Genomic DNA, 26614 nt, shown 5'->3' with positions numbered 1-26614 from the left:
CTTCAGGCACAGGATCCACAGAGAACGCTTCCTTTACCGGGACCCCCTGCAGGAGGAGTACTGGGGCTGCTGAATGAGTAAACCAGACGCGTAAAAACATGGGAGGAGAGGAAAGGGAGATGGCCGAGTGATCAGAGATAGAAGATTTGATCACAAGCGACCCTAACAGACATCCTGAGGAAGAACAAGGTAAAAAGCAACATTAAAGACATTGGAGAAGAATGTTTTGCTGAAAGGAAACTTCCAAGAAACGGGGACAGAGGGACGTGCTTCACTGTGCATGCACTATCCGAGTGAGGCTGAGCTGAGACGTGCTTCACTATGCATGCACTATCCGAGTGAGGCTGAACTGAGACGTGCTTCACTATGCATGCACTATCCGAGTGAGGCTGAACTGAGACGTGCTTCACTATGCATGCACTATCCGAGTGAGGCTGAACTGAGACGTGCTTCACTATGCATGCACTATCCGAGTGAGGCTGAACTGAGACGTGCTTCACTGTACATGCGCTATCCGAGTGAGGCTGAGCTGAGACGTGCTTCAGCCCGTACACATCAGATTTCTGGCCTCCAAATTATACTTACGAATGAAAACCCTGCAGCGGGAATAGCTGATCTTTTCACCCAAAGCAATATGCCATATTTAGCTAAGCAAATTGTCCGATATTTCTCTAGAGCAATTCAGGTAAGAACCACATCAAGGGTATAACAGCAATTCCATTACCAGTACAAGCCACTGAACAACAGGTTGTGATGCTGCACGATATAATGGAGAAGCGTTGAAGGACAGAAGGAGCATGGATGCTGCAAAGGACACCTTTACATACCGTCCGTCCGTCCATACATCCATCCATCCATCCATCCGTCCGTCTATTTATCCATCTGTCCATCCATCCATACATTCATTCATCCATCCATCTGTCCATCCATCCATCCATCCATGCATTCATTCATCCATCCATCTGTCCATCCATCCAACCATCCATCCGTCCGTCCATTTATCCATCTGTCCATCCATCCATGCATTCATTCATCAATCCATCTGTCCATCCATCCATCCATCCATGCATTCATTCATCCATCCATTTGTCCGTCCGTCCATCCATCCGTCTGTCCATCCATCCATGCATTCATTCATCCATCCATCTGTCCATCCATCCATCCATCCATGCATTCATTCATCCATCCATCCATCCATAACCCCTTATCCAATATTGTTGTGAACCTGGAGTCTTTCCCATTAAGCACAAGGCAGGGGGCCACCTCGGCTGGGAAGCCAGTCCATGAGGACACACACATGCACACACTGAGGGCAATTTAGTCACACCAATACTCGTAACCCCCTGTTTTTTGGACTCCCGAAGGATGGAGGAGTGCATAGAGGACACCCATGCAATAATGGGAGGGCATGCAAAATTCACACCAACACACAAAAAAATATAAATAATAAACTGCAGCCAATTTTGTATGAATCTGGTGAAAAAGCCCGTTGTAGATGGTCATGTCCTAATTATTGGGGGTGTGGCCTCTTACACCTGCCCAGGTCACATGGCCGCCCCTGTCAGTAGCTACCTGGGTGCAGCAATAAGCAATGGCTGACAGACTAGACGATAAAGCATACGAGTGCCACCCAGATCTGCTCCGCCCTCGGCCGGCAGAATAATCTCTTAATCTCCGCGCTTGCAGTTTGACAGCACACACCTGGGGGTGGCACTGGTGAATGATCTCCACACACATGCAGTGCCGGTACAAGGCAGCTGGCAGGCGGCAGCGGTTTGCGTCGTTATGGAGATGGACTATTCAGCCCTGACTGTGCGACACAAGCAGAACGACAGCAGCAATCAACCCTAACTACCAAGAGCCTTCACATACAGGATACTAATCCCGCAATGCCGACAATGAGTCAATCGCTACACGTAATTAACAGGAGCCTAATTCAAGCGGGATCCGTATCATCGGCGGGGGAAGGAGAAGCTCTTCAGTGCAAATAAGCAGCTTCCCTAGTATTTAGGGGAAGAGAGGCAGCCAGTTAGCGTGCGGCACAGAAGAGATGGGATGGCAGCTGCAGGCAGGCTGCTGTTTACAGTCTAGATACCTCACCCACGTCCATATGGGGGGGGGCATCTTAGACTCGCCGCTTATTACATTTTTAATTATTTAACAATGAACAAGAAAGTCAAATAAAACTGACAAACACCCGGGGGGCACTGGAAGGCAAAAGGGTCCAATCGTGCTGATTGGCTGGAGCTGTGAAGAGGCATCAGGAGAAAAGCAGCATTTTCATTTCAACTCAAGTAAAAAAAAAAAAAAAAGGTCATATTTATTAAAGCTGCTGTATATAATGACATGTAAGTATAGAGGTAAGCTGCAGAATAAAGGGCACTTAAGTTAATAAGGAAATCTTATGTCTTCTGAGTGAATTACACAGCTTACATCGATGTTCGGGGCCATTTATTTGTACAAAATCAATCAATGGAGAAAAGTGCTATTATGCAAAAAAAAACCCTCACAGCTGCAGTGTGGACCCCCCAGCGCCAATGTCAATCTGTTGTATTTTTAAATTCTTCTACTACGAACCAGTAAGACCTGGTTGCTATGGAAATCATACAATGTCTGGAATCAGGTACTGCACACATGTGCACACTGCATGTGCTGGGTCTGGAATCCCCCCCCCCCCCCCCCCCCGCCATCCACCGCTCTCAAGCTACACCCACTCCCTGCACAAACAGGCATGGCATGGCATTCCGGCCAGACTGGGGCAGCTGGCAGCGGGTTGGGGCCCAGCAATGGCCCGGAGCACCTGCTTCAAAGTGGGGGCCACACCCAGGGGCGAGACACTGCCTCCAATCTCTCTGTAACATCGGCACACAAAAAGCACTGTCATCTGATCATTTTACTCTAGGTTATTACTGCATACAAGCCTTGTCTGCTGTCTAAATTATGGAACCAATCCATTCATTTTTCAACTGGTTATCCAGCTCAGGGTCATGGGAGGGGAACATGGGGAAAACATGCGAACCCCACACACAGAGCAGAGAAGGGATTTGAACCCATAACACTAATGCAGCCCAATGAGCCACCAACATAAACCTTCCATCTTATGAAAATGGTGCAAAGTACTGTAAATGAGGAGCACACCTGAAAAAAATGTAACAATTAAACCGAAAAATTTGTTTAATTCAGTCACTTAACTCTCACATGCTTAAGATTAATTAATTAAGATTAATTTTGGTTCTCTTCTCACATGGTCCTTCCATGTTCTCAACTAATAGCGCTAACGGGGCTGCAATCTCCATGAGGGCGGGGCGGCCCACACTGCGGCGAGCGCGAGTCGTCCACGGCGACGACACTCAGACCGCGGCGGGCACTGGAACGGCGGCCACAGACCCGAGCAATGCCAGCTATGCAGTAAACAGGCGGGCACCGAGTTGGGCGACACACACACACACACACACACACACACAGCAGGGGGGACACTGCCACTTCTCAGGCTGCCAAACAGGCAGTGTTGCGATCATTCACCCAGGCCTCCACCAATCAGCCGCTTCAAAAGGGCTGCGCAGTTCCTGCATTTTGACATCAGAGGCTTTAAATGCTACTTAAAATGCGAAAAGTCTCTCGTAAAGGAAACTTGCTGAAATAAACAGTACGATCGTTTCATTTCATGCCAAAATCTAACTGAGCAGATTTGCACATGGGCACCTATTTCCCCCCCCCACATGTTTACTCGGTGATATTCAGGGTGGGCTATCCAGTAGTCAGTTTTGCCGCGTGCTTGGTAACATGGCTAGACTCTCCACCAGGATGCACACTGTAGGAAATATAATCCAGCATTTATCAAATATCTAAGGCCTGCTGATGGAGTTTCTCAAGAAGAAAGAACCAACCCTAACATGTCTTCAGCAGAGAAACAAATACCCCCCCAAAAAAAAAAAATGGGCTGTGAATGTGCATGAAGAATTACAGGTGTTTCCTGACGTTACACGTGGAAAGAAATTCAGCCTCTGTTTGTGCTGACAGGACATCTGTTCCTCACCTGATGTTTTTCTGTGGGCAGACGTGGCATCGCTGCAGCGGCTGCCAGCCGCTCGATATAACGGCACAGCTCAGACCGTGAAATGCTTTCGGCTGCCGTCTTTTTGGATTGTTTTCCTGCAGCGGACTGTGGCTTTTACAAGGTGGCCATTATGCTTTTAAAAAACGTCTTTTTGTTTCGGCTGGATTTAGCTATTGCTGCCACCGCAGAGGAAAATTCTACTGTTGCTCCTGGCTACTCCAAACCCCCCCCCCTTTGTCTGGCACTACAGCGGGTTTCCTAATCGATGCCGCTAAAGCCGCCATTTTGGTCTCCGCCAAACAAGCGGAGAAGAAAACATTTGTTAGCAAACATCCCTAATTATGAGCTACTTTAAATAGGGACTTTCATTACACCCGCTGAGACTGGTCGCTTAGTGAGATTTCAGGAAACAAAACTGCTGGAACGCGGTCAAACTTCTGGACAGGCATGGCTGCAGGACGCCCGACAGCAGGGCCTGCGAAGGGGAGCGGCTTCCAGGACATTTTTCTTGAAAAGGGGTAATGCCGCATTATGGAAGGGCAACCAGAACACGTTTCAGTTCTGGCAAAATCAGGCTCAGACAATTTGTATGAGGCTAAGGGTTTAGACCGACGGCCCCTGAGCCAAGCCAGTCAGCTACTTCTTTAAACCCTTAAATCTATTCTTCATTCAGCTGGGCGTTTATGTAAATGAAAGGTTCTCCCCAGGATGCACGGGCTGCGACGGCAGCTGTCATTTATGCAGTGAGCATAACAGGCCTCAGCGTGAGGAACTGAACAGTACAGAGGCAGGGGTGTTTACGCCTAAAGAGCCCCCTGTGTGTCCCTGCGCTTGGCAGTTCAGTGAAAGTTCAGGCACAGGAAGTCAGGGGGCATTGAGTTAGTCAGCCCCCCCCCGGTCATTCCTTACACCTTTAAAGGCCCAGTTTCTATGCTTTTTTTAAACCTACAGCTGACCCTCTGTGGCAAAATTATAGAGCCACCTCTGTGGTACTTTCACTAAAAGCAGGAACTCGAAAAGGAAACACAAGCATATCAGTTTCTAAAATGTTACACCCCGAAATTCCTTCTGAAAACCACAAATTAGGTTTGAAACCATAACAACTGCAGGCCGTCGGTTACTCATAAACAGGCAATGCCCTGGAACACCCCTCCCTTATGACACAGAATGTCGCGTGTGAGCGTTTTGGACTCTGAAACCTGACTTACAGCTGGGCAAACACAGAGTAATCAAATCCATTTTATCTCATTCAGCCTGGGAGCCTAATCCATGTCCGCACCAAATGCAGTTGATCTTTACGCTCGATGTAGAGGAATACAGCAGAATCACAACAGCCAAGGAATTTAAGAGTCTGTGTGTCTGTGTGGGAGCAGTTCATGGGTTGACATTGATCCATCCCAAGACCTCGTATCAGAGAAACCAGGCAAGACAGTCAACTCCAGTAGCTCTAGACATTTTTTTCCCCAACAAAGGAGGATGCTTTAGGCAAATGCCATTCCTGCAGCTTTGGGGGGGGGAAGGGGTGGGGGGGGGTCATTGAAAATCCTGTTTTTTGTCGGTGTCATTTTTTTCAGCTCCCTTCAGAAGACTCGGCTTTCTATGATGAGTGGTTTGATCTTCGAGGCATGAAGAGGATGGCTGATTCCGTGACCCCCCCCGCCCCCCCCCCCACCCCGGCATGGCAGTCAGCCGGAGGCATGGCCTTATCTAGAACATTCCCTGACTCCTCCCCAAAGACCCAGTGACCATATGGGGCTTGGCCTTCAGTGAGGCCTTAATACAAGACGACGAATAATTTGTACTGAAAAAATGCACCCATCTCCTCTGTAGCACCCCCTCCCCCAAAAGTAATGTCAATAAAGGGTAACAGAGAACCTGGAAAACAGCCTCTGCAGTGGAGATCCCACTGACTGTCCCTGAAGTCCACCACTACAGACAGGGGTAATTCTAGGGTTTTTTAAGGTGGGTGCACAAGAGGGGCCATAGGACTGACCAACCAATGATATAATTTGAATCTGTGAGTGACAGGGGAGAAGGTACTCCAGGGGCCAATCAGTTTTCAGCTGGGCCTTGCAGAGGCCCTCGCCCCAGTAGCTCCGCCTCCAGCGACAGATGCAGAATTACATCACTATGCCTCAGTGTAGCCCTCCACAGCGCCACCCATCTTCATATAAGGACCAGGAACTAATATATGCACTGTCCAGAGGCAGAGTATAATGGGTCCGCTGATGGAACATGACCTATATTAACAGGAAGTGGGTCACTGATTCATCTACACATGCAGGCACAAGGAGACGGTTGGATTTCAAATGAACGGGAGGCCTTGTATTGACGTGCCAGAGAGTCTCACATCCTCAGACTAATGCCCAGAGGGGTAGGGGCGGGGGGGCTGGTTTTATCTACCTGGTGTAGGGGGACGTGCATCATCGTTTCTGGCAAGGTCACCAACGATCGATGAAGCACACAGGCCCTTTCCCCACTTCCCCTCACCCTGGGCTGGCTCAGGACCAAGGCTGCAATCCACTCTACTGCAGGAACAGCAACGGCGTCCTTCTGGAAGTCGAGGGCCGGATAAAGCTGTGGATTTAAGATGGGACCCATCCTGAAGGAAGGGTCTCATAAACTAACCAGGAAAAAACCCACCCTCTCCTCACTGGAGGTTTGTTTTTATTAAACTTACAAAAGATCCTGCAACCAACTGACATCTGTACAGGATATTTAAAGGAGGGGAGGCCACTGAACATGCACAGGGAGGCTTTAGCTAAAAATCTATCAAAACCTCCCTAAAACACAGTCTGTCATTTTATTTCTGCAGAAAAGCAAAGGAAACAGAAATCTAGCATTAGTGCCCAGATGCTGCTTATTCTTCACACATGATGCAAGATTTTCTCCATCAACATGACAGGTAATTAAGCAAAATGTAAGCTTTCCGATGGGACTGTGTACCACTCTTTTCACATATAAGCAAAGAACAAAGGATATGAATACAATCCAAGCTGAAATTTGAAATAATTTTGTTTGAATGTGTGTATAATGTTTCTGTCTCTGTTAAATAAGCCGCCAATACAAATTAACATGAGTTTTATTTACTGTTGTGTCCAGTATGAAAGCTGACACGGTCCATTTGTGTTTGGCAGTAAAGATGGTTTAACGTTAATTAAACAAATGTGCTTTCTTTCCACTTTGCCAACGAGATGCCTGACAAAATCCTGAAATGTGTGGCCATACATACAGCTCTGTTCCCGTTTATTTTGCGTAGTGAATACTATTTACTGATTTAATAAAAGTAATGTTTTTCCAATCCCCGTCCTATAAAGCTTAATAATCCATCGGCATTACTGCTCTTCCATTCAGTTCATGCTGCAGGGTGTTCGGCCTTGTCTGTTACTCCCAGCTCGGAAATGCTGGGAGTCCACAGCGTCCCGGAGCAAGATGCCTGCGACGCCGTCTAACAGCGTCCATCTGGCACTTGTTTGGTGTTTCAAACTCGTCTTATTACAATCATAAATCTAAATGCAGAAATGGGTGTGCTTTCAAGCGACGAACAATAACAGTTTAACTTTTACATTGTCTGTCATTGTAATACACTGAATATCTCGCCGCAAAAAAACTCATTGGGTGTTTCCTGACTCCTCTGCAATGTTGAGAAAGTCTCGGGAGCAGAAAAATAAAGCAGGACTGCCTCTCCGTTAGCCCCGGACAGCCCCCCGCCCTCGCCCAAGCCTCACCCACCTCACCCCAAGTACGCCTCTCTCTCGTTGCACAGTTTGCTGATCTGATGCAGTATTTAAGCTTTCCTCTCTAAGCCCCTGTAAATTCGGTGAGCTCTGCACCACACCTCCAGAAACACACGTCAAACACAGACTTCAGCTCTGTACACTGCAGCCAAAGAGAGGAACAGCCAGATCGATGCCTCGACACTGTCGACATTCAAAAGTTACCATTAAGGTATCGATTACATATGTTTGTTGTCCTCATAGGTGGTTGCAATATTCTCTCGCACTTACACAGAGCATACTAATACAAAATAATAGACCCCCATACATCATAGACACCTATACATCAAATTTAAATGGAATCAGTCTAAATATATCTAATTATATTACATGGAAATGTTCCTATTTTGTTTGCTTGTCCTTAAAAATATTTAGTATCGGTGTTGCCAATAGCTTACTAGTTCATGAAATAGTTGTATAGGTAGTGGCTACAAATGATTAGTACTGTACAAATCCTGCAGAAGTTAGATGCCACTTAAAGCTAATTAAGTTGCAGTCTTATTAGCTATGCAAATGAGGTTAAAAAGGTCAACACAAGAAGATTTCCTCCAGCAACTCATTTAAATTCTCTCTCCTTCTCTCTCCCTGTGACAGAAAAGTCCTGCTTTTTTCCGCAGGCTAATATGAAAAACAAATTAAAATGGCCGGCTCATGCAGAGCGATCACGCAAAGGATCTAATCCATTGTTCCCCCTACCCAACACACTACAAAACATCCTCCTGCAGGAACGGAAAGCACGAGAGTACCTCATCCGTCCCCCACCGCGACCTGGCAGCACCAGAGGTTCCAAACACCCCCGCTCGCCCAGCCACACTGAGCCTCACGTCAGCACTAATGTAATCCCCGACTCCCCGGCTCGGCACTGGCGCCCGCCACGCCGTGAAGCTTCGCCAAAGGCCGCGCGCGAGCCGGCGGCTCTGGCCTTTATGCCTTTAGCAGATGTGCTGAAGGATACAGCTTCACTACGGGAAAATGTGACACTTCAACTGTGGCTGAAAAAAAGAGAGAAAGGCAAACTGAAAAGAGAGAAAAAGAAAAAGATTAGATAGATAGATAGATAGATAGATAGACAGATAGACAGATAGACAGATAGATAGATAGATAGATAGATAGATAGATAGATAGATAGATAGATAGATAGATAGATAGATAGATAGAGAGGACGGCAAGCGGAGGAACCAGCACCATTCTGAATTTGTTTTACCCCCAAGACCGTGATGAAATCTCATCATGAACAAAACCAAATCAAACCCAAATGGAGACTTTCACAGGCGTTCAGCATTTTATTGGTCTCTGGGAGTAATAACCCATAACACTCCACACATTTACCACCGACTTCTATGAATCCAAGGCTCATCAGAGTTTAACTTACGCAAAAAAGTTCTGAGGGCAGAAGGAAAAGTGATTGGTTCAGAGAGATAACCAATCAGATTGTAGAGGTAACTGTAGGAGGTGGGACCAAGACATCTGATTGATTGGTCCAATCTCCTCTGGTTGCTTGAGCCCACCTCTTCTACGATCTGTTTGGTTATCTCTCTGAACCAATCATTTTTCCTTCGGCCCCCAGAACATTTTTGTGTAAGTAAAACTCCCGTGAGCGAGTCCAAGCTCCTTCCAGGCATCAAGAAAGCAAGCATGGGGAGGGAGGCCAACTCGGTGTGGGAGATCTCTGTAACACTCCACAAATGCACCCAGATCCCAGCCAAAGCCCGTCAGGGGATAACAGGAGACGCCACGGAGGTGCTGATACCCTCCAGAGATGAAACGGTGAAAAATCCCAGCCGAATCCATCGGCGTGGGAGTTGCTGGCTCTCAGCACTGGGGGGGGGTTCTGCCTGTTGTGGGGGCCACGCTTTGGGAATGCAAACCATCTGGACCATCTGGGTTCCCTGCCAGCTGAGATAAGGGCAACTCCTCCAGCCCACCGTACCTCAGAACTTTGTACCCCAGCATGGATGCACACAGCCAGGATCAAGAAACACTTTACCCTTACTTTGGCGCTTTTGTGCCATGGCTTGATTGATCGTTAAGGGCCTACATGCTGTAAATTGGTGTCTGTCCTCGTTCTTGGGGAGAGTGACTGGCGCTGACTGTCTGGCTCCATATGCTGCTCCGCCCCATAGCCCAAGGACACCAGGCTCTCAGAGGTTTTCAGGAATGTTCCACGGCCACCTGTGAAGTGGGTTGGTCTCATGGGGCCAGGCTGTGGCCGGCGATTAAAGCAGAGGACACGGGTGGCACGATCGTTGGACCCTGTGCAGCGCGAGCCTCGTGGGAGTGTAGTAACCACTTCCCACTTCCCAGAGCAGCCGACAGGTACCTTAAGTACCAGCTTAAAACCCAAACTGGTCTCTCTTTCCATAGGCCGGTAAGAAAAGTTCAGGGACAGCAACGAAAAACAGCTTCTTCCTGCCCACCATTCAGACAAACCCACAGCATAATCCAATTAAGCCAGTAAGTGGATGAACATCCACATCGAAGCCACACAGACACAAAAACAATCTGGCCCAGATAGATTTTATGGCAGAGAAATGATGAGAAACATTTTCCTGTTGACGCTCGGTCATGCGCCTTTTGGAAATCCTTATGCAAGCGTATATGTGTATTCCGAAGCCCCCTGCCGTCATAAGAAAGCAGGAGATCAATGCCACCCACCCCAGAGGACCCCACGGGACCAATCCGTAACCCAGTATGTCATGCTCGGCAGCATGCTCAGTAATATACAGAGGCAGGGACTCTTACTGTCAGCATGCAGAAATACGAACACAGGCATCCTGGCTTCTCTAAAACCCACCATTTTAATTACCAAAAGCCCCCCCCCCTTCATTATAAACCCATTGCTCTTAGTGCCAGGCACTAATGGTTCCTCGTTAAATATTCCATCCGTGTGACAGAATAAAAACAGGCAGCAAATAGGTTTAATTTACGGCCCGTTCGGCAAGTTTATCAGAGGGCTGCTGACTCGGCGGGGACATCTGCTGGCCACCGGGAGCACGGCCCGTCCGGATGGAGACGGGGATATCCCCGATCACTGCTGCAGGTCGGAAAAGCTGCCGTGACTAATGACATTCCCACCCACCCCCCCTAAACATACCTCCTGGACCCCCATACCTTTCTTCTGCTTCAAGCCTGAGGCAGTTTTCCTTCAGTTGCGCCACCTCTTCAAGGAAACCCTGTCCGCTCCACTCAGGCGCTGCTTCTACTGCACGTCCTCCGCAACAACATCTGGGATCGGGATACAGTGGTTCCCGAGAAATGCGGAGAGGACCGTAACGGGTAAGGCAGGGGTTGCATGGCTGGAAGGATGGACACGCCCCCTTCCTCAGCATTCATCCAATAAAATCCTGGAGGTCAGATCACAGGAGGGGCGGCTCTACCCAGCACTGGGGAACGGTGGGGGGTTGATTTTGCAGAGTGAATTCATTGATGACGACGCCAAAGGGGGGGACCCTGCCCCTCTGTGAGAGTCCCCCCCCCACCCCAATTGTCTTAAATGCTTCACATGGCTCATTCAACACAAGCTTTGCAAACCTACCAAATTAGCCCACATTTTCCTGGTATACTCACACTTTAAACTCCCTCCCAGTCCCATGGATCGCAACAATGGAATAAGAATTTTGGGGATTGCCCCCCCCTTCCCCTTATCTGTTGAAACAGCTGCACGAAACTGCAACCTAAGGCTCGGAAATGAACTGGAGGGGAGATTCATCTTTAAATTTAATTACAAGTACAGGCAGAGATCAATATGCATCCACCTAAAGCAGTGGCTTTGCACGGATGGAGGAGATACACAAACATGACTTCAGTCTAATACTCATAAAGTTCATAAAGCAACAAATACTGCAAATAATTGTGATGATGTAAAAGCAGGTCGAAAGGAAACAAAGAAAAAAACAATGAAAACATAATAACAAAGTCTCTCATTTCATTCCGTATAGAGACACTGACTCATTCTAAGGACATTACTGGTTTTGCTGGGAGGGGGATGCTTAACTCCACCTCAGCACTACTGACCCAGCCATAACCCAGTAAACACCACCCAAGGCAGGACCTGCTGCCTCGCTCAGGCCAGCGCTCGAGTGTGCTGAAGATATAACGCCCAGCACCGGAATGTTCCATGAAGCAATATGCAAAAGTGACTTTACTCCCATTTCACACGGATATCGCCACAACTCTCCCGAACACTTGACTTGAGTTATTGGGTGACTGTAAACTATGAAGCGCAAGAAGTCCAAGATGCAAAACCTAAAAGCCACAATAGATGAATATACACATAAGAAGCAGTGTTAATTTGAAACAAAGAGGACTTGAAAAAAGATTCATGCCAAAAGCTTTAAACAAAGTCCTGGCTCTCCAAAGGCCAAAATATATATAAACGTGAAAAACAAAAATCCCATCCCTGTACATTTTATTTGGAATGCCAACTAAAAACTGGAATTTTCAGTTGGGCCACGCAATAGGCTAATTAGATTAATTGCTTTTATGTTTAAAAAATAAATGACCTTGTCTCTCTACAAGGACCGAAAAATCACTTAGCTCACAATACTGCCATCTCCTGGTAATCGATTGCAGGGACAAGACTCTGACACTAACACTATAGAGGAAAAAAACTATGTTTTTAAATACAGCAGTAGCAATTCTATCTTGAAGCACCACAGAATTAATAATTCTGGTATTTTATTCTTTGTAGTTGGTATTTTTTCTTTAATTGATTTTGTAAGATTTTGGTTTACTTTTCAAAAAATAAATATAATTACATATACTATATATATAGTATTATGTTCTATAATAGGTGCGATTAGTTAGTAAACTACTAGCATGCGCAGAGGGCACAAAACCCACTGTTTACTACTAGCTCTCCATGGCGTCCTCCAGCACGCGCTGTGCCGTACAAGGGATCACGTGATTCTCCGCGGGCTCTCCCCGGCATTTGCCTGATTGTTAAGTGAATCGCATTATAGAGCCGAAAAACATTATCATAATCGGAGGTGGTGGACATTCATAATATTTTTCTTGTATATGTGTGGATAAAGCTGTTCTGAGTTGCTTGTTTTGAGAATCGTTTTACAGGCGAACACGGGCGCTGGTGGGCAGGAGACTGCGGGGTCTTGCGTCGGAAAAAGCGCGAATTCTTCGCTGCGCAGTTTTGCCAAAATATTTTATTATAAAATTTTCCAAACAAACCGGAGAGCCCCCCCGGCGTAGCTGCAGTTGTCAGTATGTAACACTCCGCAGTGGTAAGTGTCGCGTTCGGGAGACATTTTCTCTACTTTTTCTACTTGTACAAGACTGACTGACGTAGTACCATGTTACTTTGGCGGCTCGGCGAGGCCGCGCGCTCTGCAGCTGCCGGCACAGAACAGAAGATCGTGAAAACTGTCAGCCAGAAAGCGGCTTATTCTTTTTTAAAAGCAGTTTTTAAAAGATTACATGAAAATGTCTACTTACTCGGTAGAAGCGCTTTATTGTTATTATTATTATTTTAATGTTCCTGATATGTGGGGAGTTGAGGCTTTTGATGCTCAGATGAAAGGACAGCTCGTATGGAACCAACGAGTCCTGTTATTTTTCGATGTAAATACTGCGTCAGTTAAATAGGTTATAATTTAGAATATGTTATTTTTTCCGCGAAGTGTAGTTGACTTGTTAGTCCGAAGTGTAAACTATTCATGATAATATACAACAAATATACGTGTTTTAAAAGCATGTAAGGAATTATAAGCATGCAGTTCGTTATTTTACTGATAGACGTGATCTGCTTCACTGATTGTTGAGCCAAGCATTATAAGAATGCGTTTTTGGAAAGGAAAAAAAAACAACTTTCTGAGTTGTAATTGTTTTCCAAAATCTCCACGTTAGTTAGTCGGTCCGAGTGGGCGTGCTTGAGCGCTTGTATTTAAGTGGTATTGCGTCGTAACGTCTCATACAGTCCGATGTAAGCCAGGAATACCGATTAGTCGGTTTGTTTGATGTTAGTGTCACTTATTTTGGTTTCGCTTTTGTTTCGACGGTAGCGCTGTTGGGATCCGTCGCCGAGCACGAGCGTAAGATGACTGGCCTGCACGGCGAGGGCGGCCCGGCCGCGGTCGGGAGTCCCGTCAAGAAGAACAGACTCTCTCTCAAGTTCTTCCAGAAGAAGGACACCAAGCGCACTTTGGACTTTTCCGAGTCACGGACGGAGGAGCAGAAGCCCCCGGAACAGGACGAGGCTGACAGGTTCGAGACCGCAGTCTGGTCTTCAGGTTGATGTGTGGAGCGCAAATATTAACGCATTGGTGGTTGGAAATATTTATTGTTTTTTTTTTTTTTTTTAAGCTGTGACCAGGTCGTACCTGGGCCAACACCTGCTCCTCTTACTTGTGAGAACAGAGAGAACCTGGTTCCTTTTGTTGGTCTGAATAATCTGGGGAACACCTGCTATCTGAACAGCATCCTGCAGGTAAATTGAGTAATTCTCTAACTTAATGCAGTGTTAATGGACTGTGTTACTGTAAATCTGTGGAGGATCCAGTGCATTGAAATTGAACCCCCCCCCCCTCCTCCTCACCCACAGGTGCTTTACTATTGCCCTGGGTTTAAGGATGCCATCAAGGTGCTGTACAACTTATCAAAGAAAAAAGAGAAGCCAAAACAAGATGCTGATAATGAGGTTTTCCACTTCGAGTAATATTCTGTGTGTGCGAGTGCAGTTTACTCTTGAGGTATACTCATACTTGAGGTATACATTGGCGTAATGGAGTTTGCCCTTTCTCTCCCCCCCCCACAAAAAGCAGCAGGAAGGTGCTGAGGAGGCTATACCAATGAACATTGAACTGCTCGGCAGCTTTCACAGCCTCATCATTTCGATGGAGCAGCTCCAATCTAGCTTTCTCCTCAACCCAAAGAAGTACAGTGATGGTGAGCTGGCCATCCCACCCCGGAGACTGCTCAACACACTCAGGTGAGTGCTTTCCGACTGTTGGAGATATAGAGAGACCTTTACTTTTCACTAATGTTGAAGGATGTTTTAACCACGAAATTCATCGTGCTTGGCTGCAGGCAGCTGAACCCCATGTATGAGGGATATTTGCAGCATGATGCACAGGAGGTGCTGCGGTGCATACTAGGTTACATCCAGGAGGCTTGTGAATCCATTCAAAAGGAGCATGAAATGACAAGCCAGCCTCAGGACTTGGAAGCAGATTGTCCTGGGAGTAAGATGGAAGAGGAGAGGCATGCCACAACAGAGGAGACTTTAAATGCCGGTGAGGCATGGGTGAATTGTGGGCAAGAAGGGAACGCAGAGAACCAGATCCCCAGGAAGAGGAAGAGTGACACAGAGGCAGGGAACGCCAGGAAGAAGTCAAAGTCCATCCAGGTGAAGAGTGAGACAGAGGAGCCATTACATTTCACCCGGTCCAAAAGGAGGACATCGGGTGACATCAGCATAGAACATACCCAGGATGGGATCGAGGGAGCCGGTGATCTGGAGTCTTCGAAGGTGACCACAAGGAGACAGAAGCGGCCCAGGCTGAGCTGGCTGAAGCCCTCAGGCAAACAGACCAGCATATTTTCCAAGTTCCGCCTCAGGGGCAGGATCAGCTCGCATGTAGGATCCAATACCAAGCAGGAGAAGGGAGACTCGTCCTTGCCTGAAAAGGACAAGGATGCCGTGGGAGCCTGGGGTGAAGATGAGAAGCTTCAGTCCATGAAAATCAAATCTCAAAGCAAAGGTTAATATGCTTCTTTCTCGGCTTGTGTAGATAATCGCAAAGGGATTGTCGTAACGGCTACAGTGAGTCCGACGCTTATGCACTGTTGGTGCTGCTCTCCCCTCACAGAAAACAGCTGCTTTGACCTGATGGAGCACTTGTTTCAGGGCCAGTTGGTCCTGCGCACTCGCTGCCTGGAGTGCGAGTGCTTCACTGAGCGGAGGGAGGACTTCCAGGACATCAGTGTTCCTGTGCAGGAAGACGAGCCCTGCCGGCTCGAAGATGACTCTGAGGGTGAGCACCCCCCAACCCCCCCCCCCCCCCCCCCCTTGATTCTGAAACCCACAACCAAGTGAGATTATCCATTAGATGGAAAAGGGTTGATCCATCAACTGTATTAAATTCTTGGTTTATGTTCAGTCTCTCCAGATCCCAAGCAGGAGTCAAAGACCCTGAAGTGGGCCCTGTCTCAGTTTGCGTCAGTGGAAAGGATAGTGGGTGAGGACAAGTACTTCTGTGAGACCTGCCATCACTATACTGAAGCGGAGAGGAGCCTCCTGTTCGACAAAACACCAGAGGTTGTGACCATTCATCTCAAGTGTTTTGCTGCCAACAGTTCAGAGTAAGTCTTTAGAGGCACTTTTGAGCTTTCCTTAAAAGGAAGTACATCAAAATGTGGAGTATGCTGATTGGTCATTTTTATGCTTCACAGGATAGACCCATACGCCGGGCTCTCTAAGGTGAACACTCCTCTCCACACCCCGCTCAGGCTGTCCCTGGAGGAGTGGTGCACGCAGCCGTCCAAGGAGTACGAGCTTTTCGCGGTGGTCATGCACAGCGGAGTCACCATCAGCAGCGGACACTATACCACTTACGTCAAGATGATGGACTTGAAGGACATGAAGGTGGAGCTCGATGAAGGTCCGAGGGCAGATTCCCCAAATGCGGTGGCCCCAGCCTACAGGGAGCGGAACTACGATGACGGTGAGGTGTCCTTCAGCCTCAGTGGGAAGGCAAACGTCACCACCGGCAAAATTGGTGCCAAGAAGCCCACCGATGGTGTAGGACTGCTGGGAGGACAAAAGAGTGTCTCCAGCTTCGAGCTGGGGAGCAAGCAGGCTAACCCAGACAAGGCAGGTAGCGTCATGGGAGAGTGTACGAAAGGGGAGCCCAGAAGTGCCCAGGGACACCAAGCAGGGGTGAAGTGTGAGGATGAGAGCAGAGATACCTCTGAAGCAGATGTTGTGTCCATGGAGACCAGCAAAGACCTTGCCCAGCATAACCTAATGGGCTATGAGGGCAAGTGGATGCTGTTTGATGACTCAGAGGTCAGGCTTTTTGAGGAGAAGGACTTCCTGAATGGCTGTTCTCCAGAGACCTGCACAACGTCCACCCCTTATCTTCTATTCTACAAAAAAGTCCAGGAGTGAATGTGTCTGTGGCTCCTTATGTCTATAACACGTGTGACTGCATTTGTCACAAATCTGTCTTTCAGGACCATTGTTGTGGCAATTAAATTTGTGTTTTTGTTCCTCACAGCACCTTGGCACTTATAGTGCCTTTTATTAATCTACTTGTTAATTTCTACTGTAAGAATGCATTTGAAGTTCTTGGGTATCACTGTTTGGTACCAATGGTTCTATGCGTTCTATATGATCTTTGCTTTATAGTAAGATTGCATGCATTTCCAGTGGTATAATGAGGTATTTCTTCCAATGCGATGCATTGTATATAGTCACTGCCCCCATTCTGCCTTAGACTGAGGATCCAAATGCTGAGAGAAGTTTTTTTAAAAAAGCCATTCCATTTTTGTGGAATGCCGAATAGAGCATAGCTTTCGTTAATGAAATAATGTTTAGTTATGGTGTATTTTTAGAAGCGTAGACTTAAGTCCTACCACCGGGGGCAGTGGTGGGATTTGACAGCACTCATCTGTTTCAGGAGCTGCATGATGAACACGTGCTTCTGGTACTACCATATTTAGACTGTACCACAGTTCATAATTTGGATAAACTGCTCAGTTCAAGGTAGCTAGTTATGTGGTTTGTCACCTGAAGCTTCCTACAAGTGATTTTGTCAAACCTACAGCTCAGTCTAGGCTGACGGCTGTGGTAACATCTGTAGGACTGGAGTTGGAATCAAACTGACATTCAGAAATATACAACATGTTTATACCAGCTGTTAAGTAGGTGTCGCTCAGTAGCAGAATCACTGAGTATTAAAGCTGATTTATATTTTTATAGCCACATAAATGTGCCAATGTAAGATTAAAAGCAAATAAGATAGTCTTCTGTAATGTACTTTGTACAATGGCTGTCAACATGTTTTTATTCTATGCAAACATGGTTGGGCTTATTCATTATAGTCCCATTACTGTAGAAAGTGAAGTATAGACTGATGCCGTTCTTCCTGGAACCGGAATTTTATGAACAGGGAATTGAAAGCAAGTTTGACTTTATTGGCTGAAGTCTGTCTAATGCCAACTGCCATTGAAACAAGCAGCACGCATGAATCATCCATGTGAGATTTATACCTTTGCTCACACTCAAATTAGCTCATCCTCTGTCTTCAGGATGATCATGCGGAGGGCTGGCTGATCACTGACATCTCTCCATTTTAACTCTTTGGTGGTTTATCTCCAGTCCTGGAGCTCTGTGGGCTACCCATGTGACCCAATGTATATTATAATGTAGCATACTGGATCTTATTAAACATTTTCCTTTGTCTCAGGAAGCAGGGCACAGTTAATAAAAACTAACCCGAAGCTCAATTCCAGTGGTCCTCATTTGGTCAATATACATAAGAGTGCTGACTTGTTTTGGGTTCATGCATAGACAAGAACCACAAACACCAGACTCAGGGCATCACCGTTGCTATGGTGTGGAATTCTTATCAATCACTCTTTGCGAAAGCCTCATTGATGAAGCAGCAGTAGACATTAAAATATTTATTTATTAAAATATTTAAACAAAAACCTACATAAAACTATTTTTGGAGGACACGTTTGAAACATTTTTCCCTAACAAAGGCAAAACTTAAAAAGATAAAGCAATACTTTTTGATAAATAGTGGTACATTTTTTGCTTGTCTTCAAATTAAATAAAGTTTCAGCTTGTTCAATGTCTAGGAAAAATGCATTGGAAGAGTAAAAAAAAAAAAAAAAAGTGCACAAAATTTGGAATCCATATTGGACGTACTTTGCAGTAAGATCGACTTTAGCGTGATCGTGTAACAGACCTGTAAACTAATAAGAAACTGGAATGACGTACCAAACTCATATCACTTCAGCTCGTCTCTTACTGACATGAACACTGCTTACCGAAGACTGATATTTACACATGAATAAATAAGACCTTGTTTCTTCTTAATCTTCAAATGTCCAACTTGCGAAGACTCATTCTACTGAAGGAATCTCTGCAAAGAGGGTCGTTAAAAAAAGCATTATAAGAGTGGCATTAAAGGTGTAAGGTCCCGTGAGATATTTGTATGGACAGAATGATGGAAACTACCTTATCAAGTAGTCCTTTTGCTGCGTGTTACGTAAAACAACCATAATTAATAGCATTTTTGAAACAGCTGCTTTTTGAAGCTGCAGATTAATTCAAGTGAGATAATGCAATAAAAAATATGGCACATAAAAGAGGAAGGCAAAGTATATTCTACAGTTTTCCAGAATAATTAAAACAATAACTGTCCCCCTAACTGATGTGGCAGAGTCACATGCTGTTAACAGTCTGTCGCTAATACCGTTTAATTCCGACTCCATTTGAACCATAAGAAATTCAGCAGTGACTTAACGCGAGTCAGCGCAGCTGCAGTGTGCTGTAATGGGAAGGAGGCCTATCACCACACCTGTGGGAGTTGACCTGCAGGATGGGCTTGTAGAGTTGGGGGATCTTTCTGTTGATAAGGGGTTGGAGGGCCTCCTTTAGCCGGTGGTAGTTTCTCTCCAGCTCACGCTGGTACTCCTTCTGGTCAGGACCAATCAAGCTCTTGTTTTTGCGCAAGGCGTCTTCACACCTGAGAAGGTGGTGCTTGGGGTTAAGCCATCTCTGCCATGCACACTTTGATTTTAATCTATTACTTATTCACTATTCCTTTTCTTAGCAACCCCCTCTTTCTCTTACCTTTTTGTGAAGTCCTTGAAACACAGTCGTAGTTTATTATGGTGTCTATAGAGCTTGGGGTCACTAGGAATTTCAGAGAGGAAGACCTGAGCAACTTCAAGGGGTCCCTGTAAAAAATAAAATAAAATACAAACCAGACTCAAGCTCTTGAAGGACCCAATTCCAGAATTTTTCTGAATGATCAGCTCACAGTGCAGTCTGCAATTTACGCCAGTCAATGCCTATCGCACAAATCTGATTGGATGTGTCAATAAATTTTAAATTAAGCAACTACGGTTTGGCTTCTTGGATTGGTTGAGTGCTCGCTAGTTTTGCGCTAAGCATTTGCAGAACCAGGACCAGTTTGTATAGGTTAATATTAGGATTGGGGCTGGGAAATCGCCTATATATATATATATAAAAAGCCATCCTATATGCTGATACATAACCAGCCTGGAAGGTCTGGCCATCAAAGGGTGTGTGGAGATTAGGCACCTTGTCCTGCTGCTCACCTGGTTGACAGTCGTACCGACAGAACCCTGCAGCACCATCTGAAGCATCTTGGCATCGGCGGGGTCCTGGTGGGTGGCAAAAGCCAGCTCCTGCGTTTTCTTCTGCATGTCTTCAATGGCCACTTCAATTGGCATGGAGATGATCTGTGTGGAGCGGATCAAGGATTAGATGCAATCAAAATGCCTGACGGCGTGCGTGACTGTCAGACCAGCAGAAGCTACACAGACCGGTCTGACTAAAAGATTCATCCCTGTACTGATGACATTTTTACAGTTCTTTTACAGATAAAAGTATGGCTGCCACCAACGACTTTAATAACATCAATTAAATTAATCGATTAATAGATAATCTATCAACTATTTTAACGCTTTTGGTTTGGTCGATTATTTTAAACACGATGACACTGGTGCCAATCAGCCCAACGTGCACAAACACACACACACCATTAATCAATGTAGAATAAGCCCAGATTTTAGCCTATTATTCAATGGAAATTCTAAGGTAGCAGGCAGACAACTTTATGGCTTTAATAATGAGCATATCTAACAGCCATAAGGGCAAAGGATATTGCCAGTTTGCTTCATTCTCGCCGTCCATCATCCAGAACAGCACCTGTGTGTTTTCTCATCAGGCGCTCATGCATAGTACCAGTGACATTGTTGTATGCCATCGAACTTTGCACAATTTGCAAACAAAAAAATCTTTTTTGTTTGTGATAATTTGCGCTACTCCCATAATTATGTAGTGATACTGAGGGAAAACATTCGCTATAATGAATTTAAGCATTTAAGAATTTAAGTAATTTCATGAAAAAGGTGTCGATTTAAGATATTGACACCGACTCATTTTCAGCAATAAAAGGACCGTAAGCATTCCAACTAAATACAACACTATCTAGGTTCTTGCTATGTTCTGTGTTGTACACAATTTCAATGGTTGGGGAACACGTTACGTTGGTTACTGACATCTATGCAGGAGAGCCAGGAACAGCAGAGAGCCTCACCTCCTCCTTGTGGATGATGTTGATGCGGGTCTTGATGTAGGGGAAGGCGTGCGAGGTGGTGAGGATGGTCTTGCGCTTGAACTGCTCGTGCAAATCGCCGTGCGCCCGGCCGTCCAGCGTGAATGGGGTGCAGTACACGAAACGCCTCAGGTTGTAGTTCTTGTCGAAGTACGTGATGCGGTCCTTCATTTCGTACGTGTCGAAGTAAGGCTCGACATAGGTGATCTGTATAAAGGCCTGGACCACAAATGCAAAAGCTATTTGATACGGCTGATCGAACACCGACTCTCTTACTCTGTACTTGAAGAATACAAGCGCATTGTCTTTGGATGCAGCAATTGTTTACGTCGAGACGGCAAGAGGAAACATCTCTAGAATGAAAACCGATAACTGAAATTAATCTTAGAAAAAGGACACAGACCTACCTAGGTAATTATTTACTGTTTTAAATGGTCTCATTTCCTGACCTGCTCCTTTACCTTATTTGGGTCCAGCTTGCACTTGTCCACAGGGTTGGAGTCTTTGATCACCTCTACCTGATCTTCCCCGAACCTTTCCCCATAAAATGCCTGAGAAGAAAGCGAGTCTATTTCAGTTTCGGCTACAAGCAGCCGTGAAGCCCCAGGAAACCCCAACTAATGGCTCTGCGATCGTTTACCTCCAGCCTGTGTGAAATCTCCGCCAGCTTCGTGATCGCCGGCTCCTTGTACACGAATTCTTGCTCATCCAAATCTCCAAATTTGGATCCATAAAATCCGACTCGGAAGTATGTGCCAAACATACGCTTTCCATCCTTAAAAAATGGGGGGGGGGGGGGAAATGAACGCTAATGTTATATTAAAATTTTACAAAAAGCAACTAAGGATTTAAAGATGAAATAAAAAATACTAAAAGACAGAAATGGCATTCGAGGAAAGAAAAAAAGGCTGACATCACAAAGCAAAAGGTCATGTATAAACAGGACTAAATGTGAACAGCAAATGTGAAAATGTTCACTGATAAATGTCAGACAGCTGTCCAGTGCAAAGGACAGTTTATACATTTAGCAGAGCCTGTCACATAGATACTGGGACATTGCATAACCTGACAGAGGAAACCACCTGAAATGATATTCTGCTGTGGCCCTTTGTGTCTGACAGCCCAGTAAAACTCTGCGGGACCCGGACGCCAACAAAGCTGATGCAGGATGATTCAAACCCTAACAGAACCATGTCACGCCTGACCGCATGCTACAGGGACTGGGCACTGGCTGGCAAAAGGGGCCCCTGCAGGGCGTGAACCCTGCCAAGTGCTACATAAGCAAAGGGCCGGAGCAGAACGCGGTCAAAGTCAGACCTTTCATTCGCCTGTCTCCTGGTTACACAACCATGCTAAGAGCAAGCTTCATTAAACAAAGTGATCAGCAACCGTTTACCTTTGAGGTTTCATGACACAAAAAAAACTCCCGGCCAGGTATGTGCAGGGGTGGGGGAGGAGCGGGGGCGTTTTGCCCAAATTATTTACTACAAAGTTCCACATGAGCTCTAAAGGTACCGAGTGCCCCTTTTCTAACCTTTGAGTATGTGCCCCTCGAAAAAGGCAGGTGCTCCAAGCCAAGAAAATGAAATGAAATTTTATTTGGCTACAAGCTGCATAATTTAACCTAGTTCCTGCAGTAAAACTGTGTAAACAGGGGCGGGGCCATAAAAGCAATGGTCCAAGCTTAAAGCTGATTGGCCCCCAGAGTGCCCTCTCTTCCTATCGCTTACTGATTCAAAACAAATGACTGTCTGGCCCCTCTGTACAGATTATTTCCCCTCTTATACCCCCCTCCTTAAAAAAAAAAACCCTATAATCACTCCTGCCCGCAGTAGGAAACTTAGCTGGTTAGTAAGTGGAATCTACGGGGGCTACGATTAACCAGAGAGAAGACAAGTTGGTAACTATTGATGGTGTCGAAAGAGCAGTCAGTACGAGAGTAACAGAGAGAAGAGAGGGTTAGGGACGGGTACAAAGGCCTCCTTTTAAGACACACCACCACAACGCTTTGGGCAAGGAGGGCATGAAATAAAACTCAATTTACTCTACTGAAGGAGGGAGAAAATGAGATGTTAAAGCCTTAACACTCTCAGATAAAAGGGTAAGAATTAGTACCTTTGCTTGTCTTCGGGGCTGTACCCTTGTAACAGTAGATTTTAAGGTACAGAAATGGACTCTGACTCATTCCGAAGGTACAAACAGCATTAATGTACCATTAATGGTACAGAAATGTACCTCAGAGTCAATTCCTGCACCTTAAAAGGCACAAATACCTACAGCTAAGGGTACAGTTGGAAAACCCTTGAAGGTACAGCCCCAGTGACAAGCAAAGGCATAAATGGGTACCCATTTGTCTGAGAGTGAAGAGATAAGCCCATGCAAGCCAATGGGAGGCAGCCCGGCACGGAGGTCCACAGAGAGAGCAGGAGTGGCAGGAAATAGGCTTGCCAAGTCAGGACAACCAAGGAGTATCGCGGGGCCGGGCAAAGCCAAAGCAGTCCAACCAGGGTCCCTAAGAAATCACAGGCATGTGTCTACTAATCCACGACAGGGGAGGGGGGCAAGGAATCCGACCTCTCTTAGGGTTTTTTTAAGTTCATTTGGGAGTCATACTGGTTTGGCTTCTGTCCCTCTGCATTCAGTTCCCCATTAAGTAAGAAAGAGAGGAAAAAAAACCCGAGAACTAGGAACTTACCACAACACACAATAATTAAAGTGGGAAGGAGGGGGTCAGCAACCAGGGGGAACAAAGGGAGAAAACAGAGCATTTTAATCAGGTCCAGGAACATCCAAAAGAACACAAATTAAACTTCACAAAGATCAGCACCTATGGTGAAAAAAAGAAATAAAATTATCATAGGAAACAAAATGAAAGAGACAGACACAAAACTGAAGGTCTAAACCATGCAGAGAAGGTGTGACGAGAGGATGGTTCAGGCGGAGAGTGAAGAGCAAAGACTGGAGTGAGATCCCCTCAACCAAGCTACACCTCAAGAACACACTCAGGGCACGGCGATGCTGAGTGACTGGTGCTTTGGAAGGTGGGGGTGATCGGCACATTTCATGCAGTAAACCACACATTAACTCACGACACAGATGACAAACCAGGGGTCGATTTAGTTGAAGAAAACAAAAAAAAATAAAAAAATTGAACCTCCACCCAAAGCTCAAATGTCAAATTCCAATTAGTTTATTAGTTTGTTTTTTTTTCTTCAAACACTGCTGACATTCACAGGATTTTTCCTCTCCACTCGCGTGTTCGGAAGCACGGGAGACAGGAGACTGACTGGAAAGGTACTTCAGGCACTTAAATCGAACCCTGTGCTTGAGAAGATGAAATGCGCGGCGACAGGAAGTGTCAGACGGCAGCGATGATGGGACAGGGGAGGGGGAGGGCATTCACGAAAGGCTCTCTGTTAGTGTGGAACACTCCGGATCCCATGCACTGCCTCGCTCTCTGGGGCCGCTTCGCGTTTCAGAGGGAAAAAACTGTTGTTCATTCGTGCCAACAGCCCCGTCGGATGGACGGTGGAAGTCGGAGGTTAATGGGGCCGTGTTCACGGCGGAGAGTGACAGGGCACCCGCAGCTAGCACACATGGGCAGGCGGGCGGCCGGGAACGTAAGGAGACCTACCTCCCAGCCTGTACTCTGTGTGACAAAACAAACGAAAAAAAAAATACAGGACAAATAAACACATTTCCCATTACAGCACGGAAAAGTGAAGAGAACTGCGTTCTTTAAGTGTGCATGTGTACGGAGAAGACACTCCAGAGGTGTGTGATAAACGGCCGGGCCTGCACTCGCACCCCAAGCTTCACTCTCACCTGTATGTGTGTGTCTTAAAAGGAGCGTAATGCAAAAAGAAGCATTCAAATTCACACCCAATTTATCTTCATTTACTAGTTCTACACTAAAGCACTAATTATACACACGACGGAACGTCGCAATTTTCATTTTTTTTCATCTTGCGGTGAAGGTATAAGCAGAAACACAAACCATGTTTTTATAAGTCAGAGAAGTAAAAATCGCAAAATACTGCAGATAAATGTGTCTCAGAAGAGGCTGAGACATGCGGTGACATTTAAGGAGTGTCGGGCTTTAGCTGAGCTCTGCTGTTGCAAGCCAACGTGTCTGCATGTGCACCAGCACCCTGATGCCATCTTACTTTGCATGATGCAACCTTTCTGCAAGAAAACCTGTGGTTGTTAAGGGGAGGTTGAAATGCTTCAGGGGAAACCATTCCACGAGCACACTATGGGCCTTCAGCGGTTCTTGTAAATGCATTTAAAATGGCACCAAAATATTTACCTGATGCACGATTTTGCCAAAGGCTTCCTGCAGTTTACCATGTATGGTGGCTAGTTTCTTGGCATCCCGGTTGGCCTCATGGATCGGGATGAGGACCTTGTACACCTCGTTGACTGCCTCATACATTCCAGCCTGCAGGGGGAACCATGTGTCACGATAATACATCCAGGGACCCCAGACCCTCGAGCAGCCTGCCAGACTCTCACCATGGAGAAGGAGGCCGCTGCCTGCTCCAGCAGACCCACAAGTCCGATTTCGGTGAAGTACTTCCCTGAGCAGATGCCCTCCTCGTCGGGCGACACCACGTCATCGGAGACGGCTGACTCTTCCAGCACGTTTGATGAGATATTCTGAGATATAGCGGCCATTCATTAATATACGACGGAATATTTTATTTGAATTCATAGTTGCTGAGCTAGGTCAGATAAAATTTTATTAAAGAGAGGGTTAATTCCCCATAATTCCCCCAAAGATCACCTAGCAAAACACCACAGGCATTCTGCAGTAGTGCTGTTCAGTGTCCCTCTCACCTGGAAGGTGACACAGCCAACCGGAAGGTACTTTCGGTCCTCGAGCATGCTGAGGTATTCGGCCACCAGGGCGGCACTGTGGACCAGGCACTGGGCAGCCTCCGCGTGGTTGTTCCTCTCAGAGTGCTTCCCTGCCATGTTCTGTAACCATGTCAGGCGCAGGTCCGGGGATGTCTGGTAACCCTTGGCAATCCTAGAGGGAACGAGATGCTCTGATATTCTACAAGCCCTCTTCTTCTGCTACCTTTGGTAGAAATCAAGTACCACAGCGACTTTCAAGGAGCCAGTGCTGTCCCATTTAAAGACTGCATTTTCCAGTTCAAAAGCATGAAGTTGTATTTTCATCAAAACTTCTCACACAAAGGGGTCCACCTTACTCATGTGGTCTGCCTAATTTGTACCCCCTTCCCTCCACCAGAAAGCACCGCTACCTGTACATGAGGTCAATGAGCATTTCTGGGTCTTCTTGGTGTTCCTTCATCTTCACTGTGTCAGAGAGGATCATATGGAGGTTGAACACAAGATCTTGGACCTGAAAATGCAGCATACAGAACCATAAATGTAACTGGATTTCCTAATGTGTCATTTAATTGATTTCTCAAGATTCAAGA

The 26614-nt window shown here is 46.2% G+C and overlaps 3 protein-coding genes across 9 annotated transcripts in view; 1 reads left to right on the top strand and 2 right to left on the bottom strand.

Moving 5' to 3' along the window:
- kank4 (KN motif and ankyrin repeat domains 4) overlaps positions 1 to 11117 on the bottom strand; it is a 29927-nt gene extending 18810 nt beyond the window's left edge. For 2 of the 5 annotated variants that reach the window (XM_048977050.1, XM_048977056.1), the window contains exon 1: positions 10945 to 11117. The gene's annotated coding sequence lies outside the window, so the exon portion shown is untranslated. Of the gene's footprint in view, positions 1 to 6460; positions 6635 to 10927 lie in introns of all 5 variants that reach the window. The other 3 variants (XM_048977054.1, XM_048977052.1, XM_048977053.1) reach the window with 3 other exon arrangements.
- Positions 11118 to 12902: 1785 nt separating this feature from the next.
- usp1 (ubiquitin specific peptidase 1) lies at positions 12903 to 18294 on the top strand. 3 transcript variants are annotated; one of them, XM_048975884.1, is made up of 9 exons: positions 12903 to 13070; positions 13848 to 14049; positions 14149 to 14272; positions 14387 to 14482; positions 14604 to 14773; positions 14872 to 15545; positions 15654 to 15818; positions 15945 to 16146; positions 16237 to 18294. In XM_048975884.1, exons 2-9 carry the CDS (start codon positions 13883 to 13885, stop codon positions 16952 to 16954), a joined length of 2316 nt encoding a protein of 771 aa, XP_048831841.1. In that variant the 5' UTR covers positions 12903 to 13070; positions 13848 to 13882; the 3' UTR covers positions 16955 to 18294. The 3 variants fall into 3 exon arrangements, with proteins under 3 accessions (XP_048831841.1, XP_048831840.1, XP_048831839.1); XM_048975883.1 differs by lacking the exon at positions 12903 to 13070 and adding an exon at positions 13116 to 13284 and having other exon boundaries at positions 14607 to 14773; XM_048975882.1 differs by lacking the exon at positions 12903 to 13070 and adding an exon at positions 13116 to 13284.
- A 162-nt stretch (positions 18295 to 18456) lies between these two features.
- Positions 18457 to 26614, bottom strand: part of dock7 (dedicator of cytokinesis 7) — a 44678-nt gene continuing 36520 nt past the window's right edge. Inside the window, 11 exon segments of the mRNA XM_048975881.1 lie at positions 18457 to 18938; positions 19377 to 19544; positions 19652 to 19758; positions 20143 to 20286; positions 21147 to 21383; positions 21626 to 21715; positions 21805 to 21939; positions 25474 to 25605; positions 25680 to 25823; positions 26004 to 26196; positions 26435 to 26535. Of these exon segments, the coding sequence (XP_048831838.1) occupies positions 18896 to 18938; positions 19377 to 19544; positions 19652 to 19758; positions 20143 to 20286; positions 21147 to 21383; positions 21626 to 21715; positions 21805 to 21939; positions 25474 to 25605; positions 25680 to 25823; positions 26004 to 26196; positions 26435 to 26535 (1494 nt within the window). The 3' untranslated portion in view covers positions 18457 to 18895.

This window comes from Brienomyrus brachyistius, chromosome 15, assembly GCF_023856365.1.
Source record: "Brienomyrus brachyistius isolate T26 chromosome 15, BBRACH_0.4, whole genome shotgun sequence".
NCBI classification, from domain to species: Eukaryota; Metazoa; Chordata; class Actinopteri; order Osteoglossiformes; family Mormyridae; genus Brienomyrus; species Brienomyrus brachyistius.
Note: the sequence above shows the minus strand (reverse complement) of the source record. Positions and strands in the feature narration are given on the sequence as shown.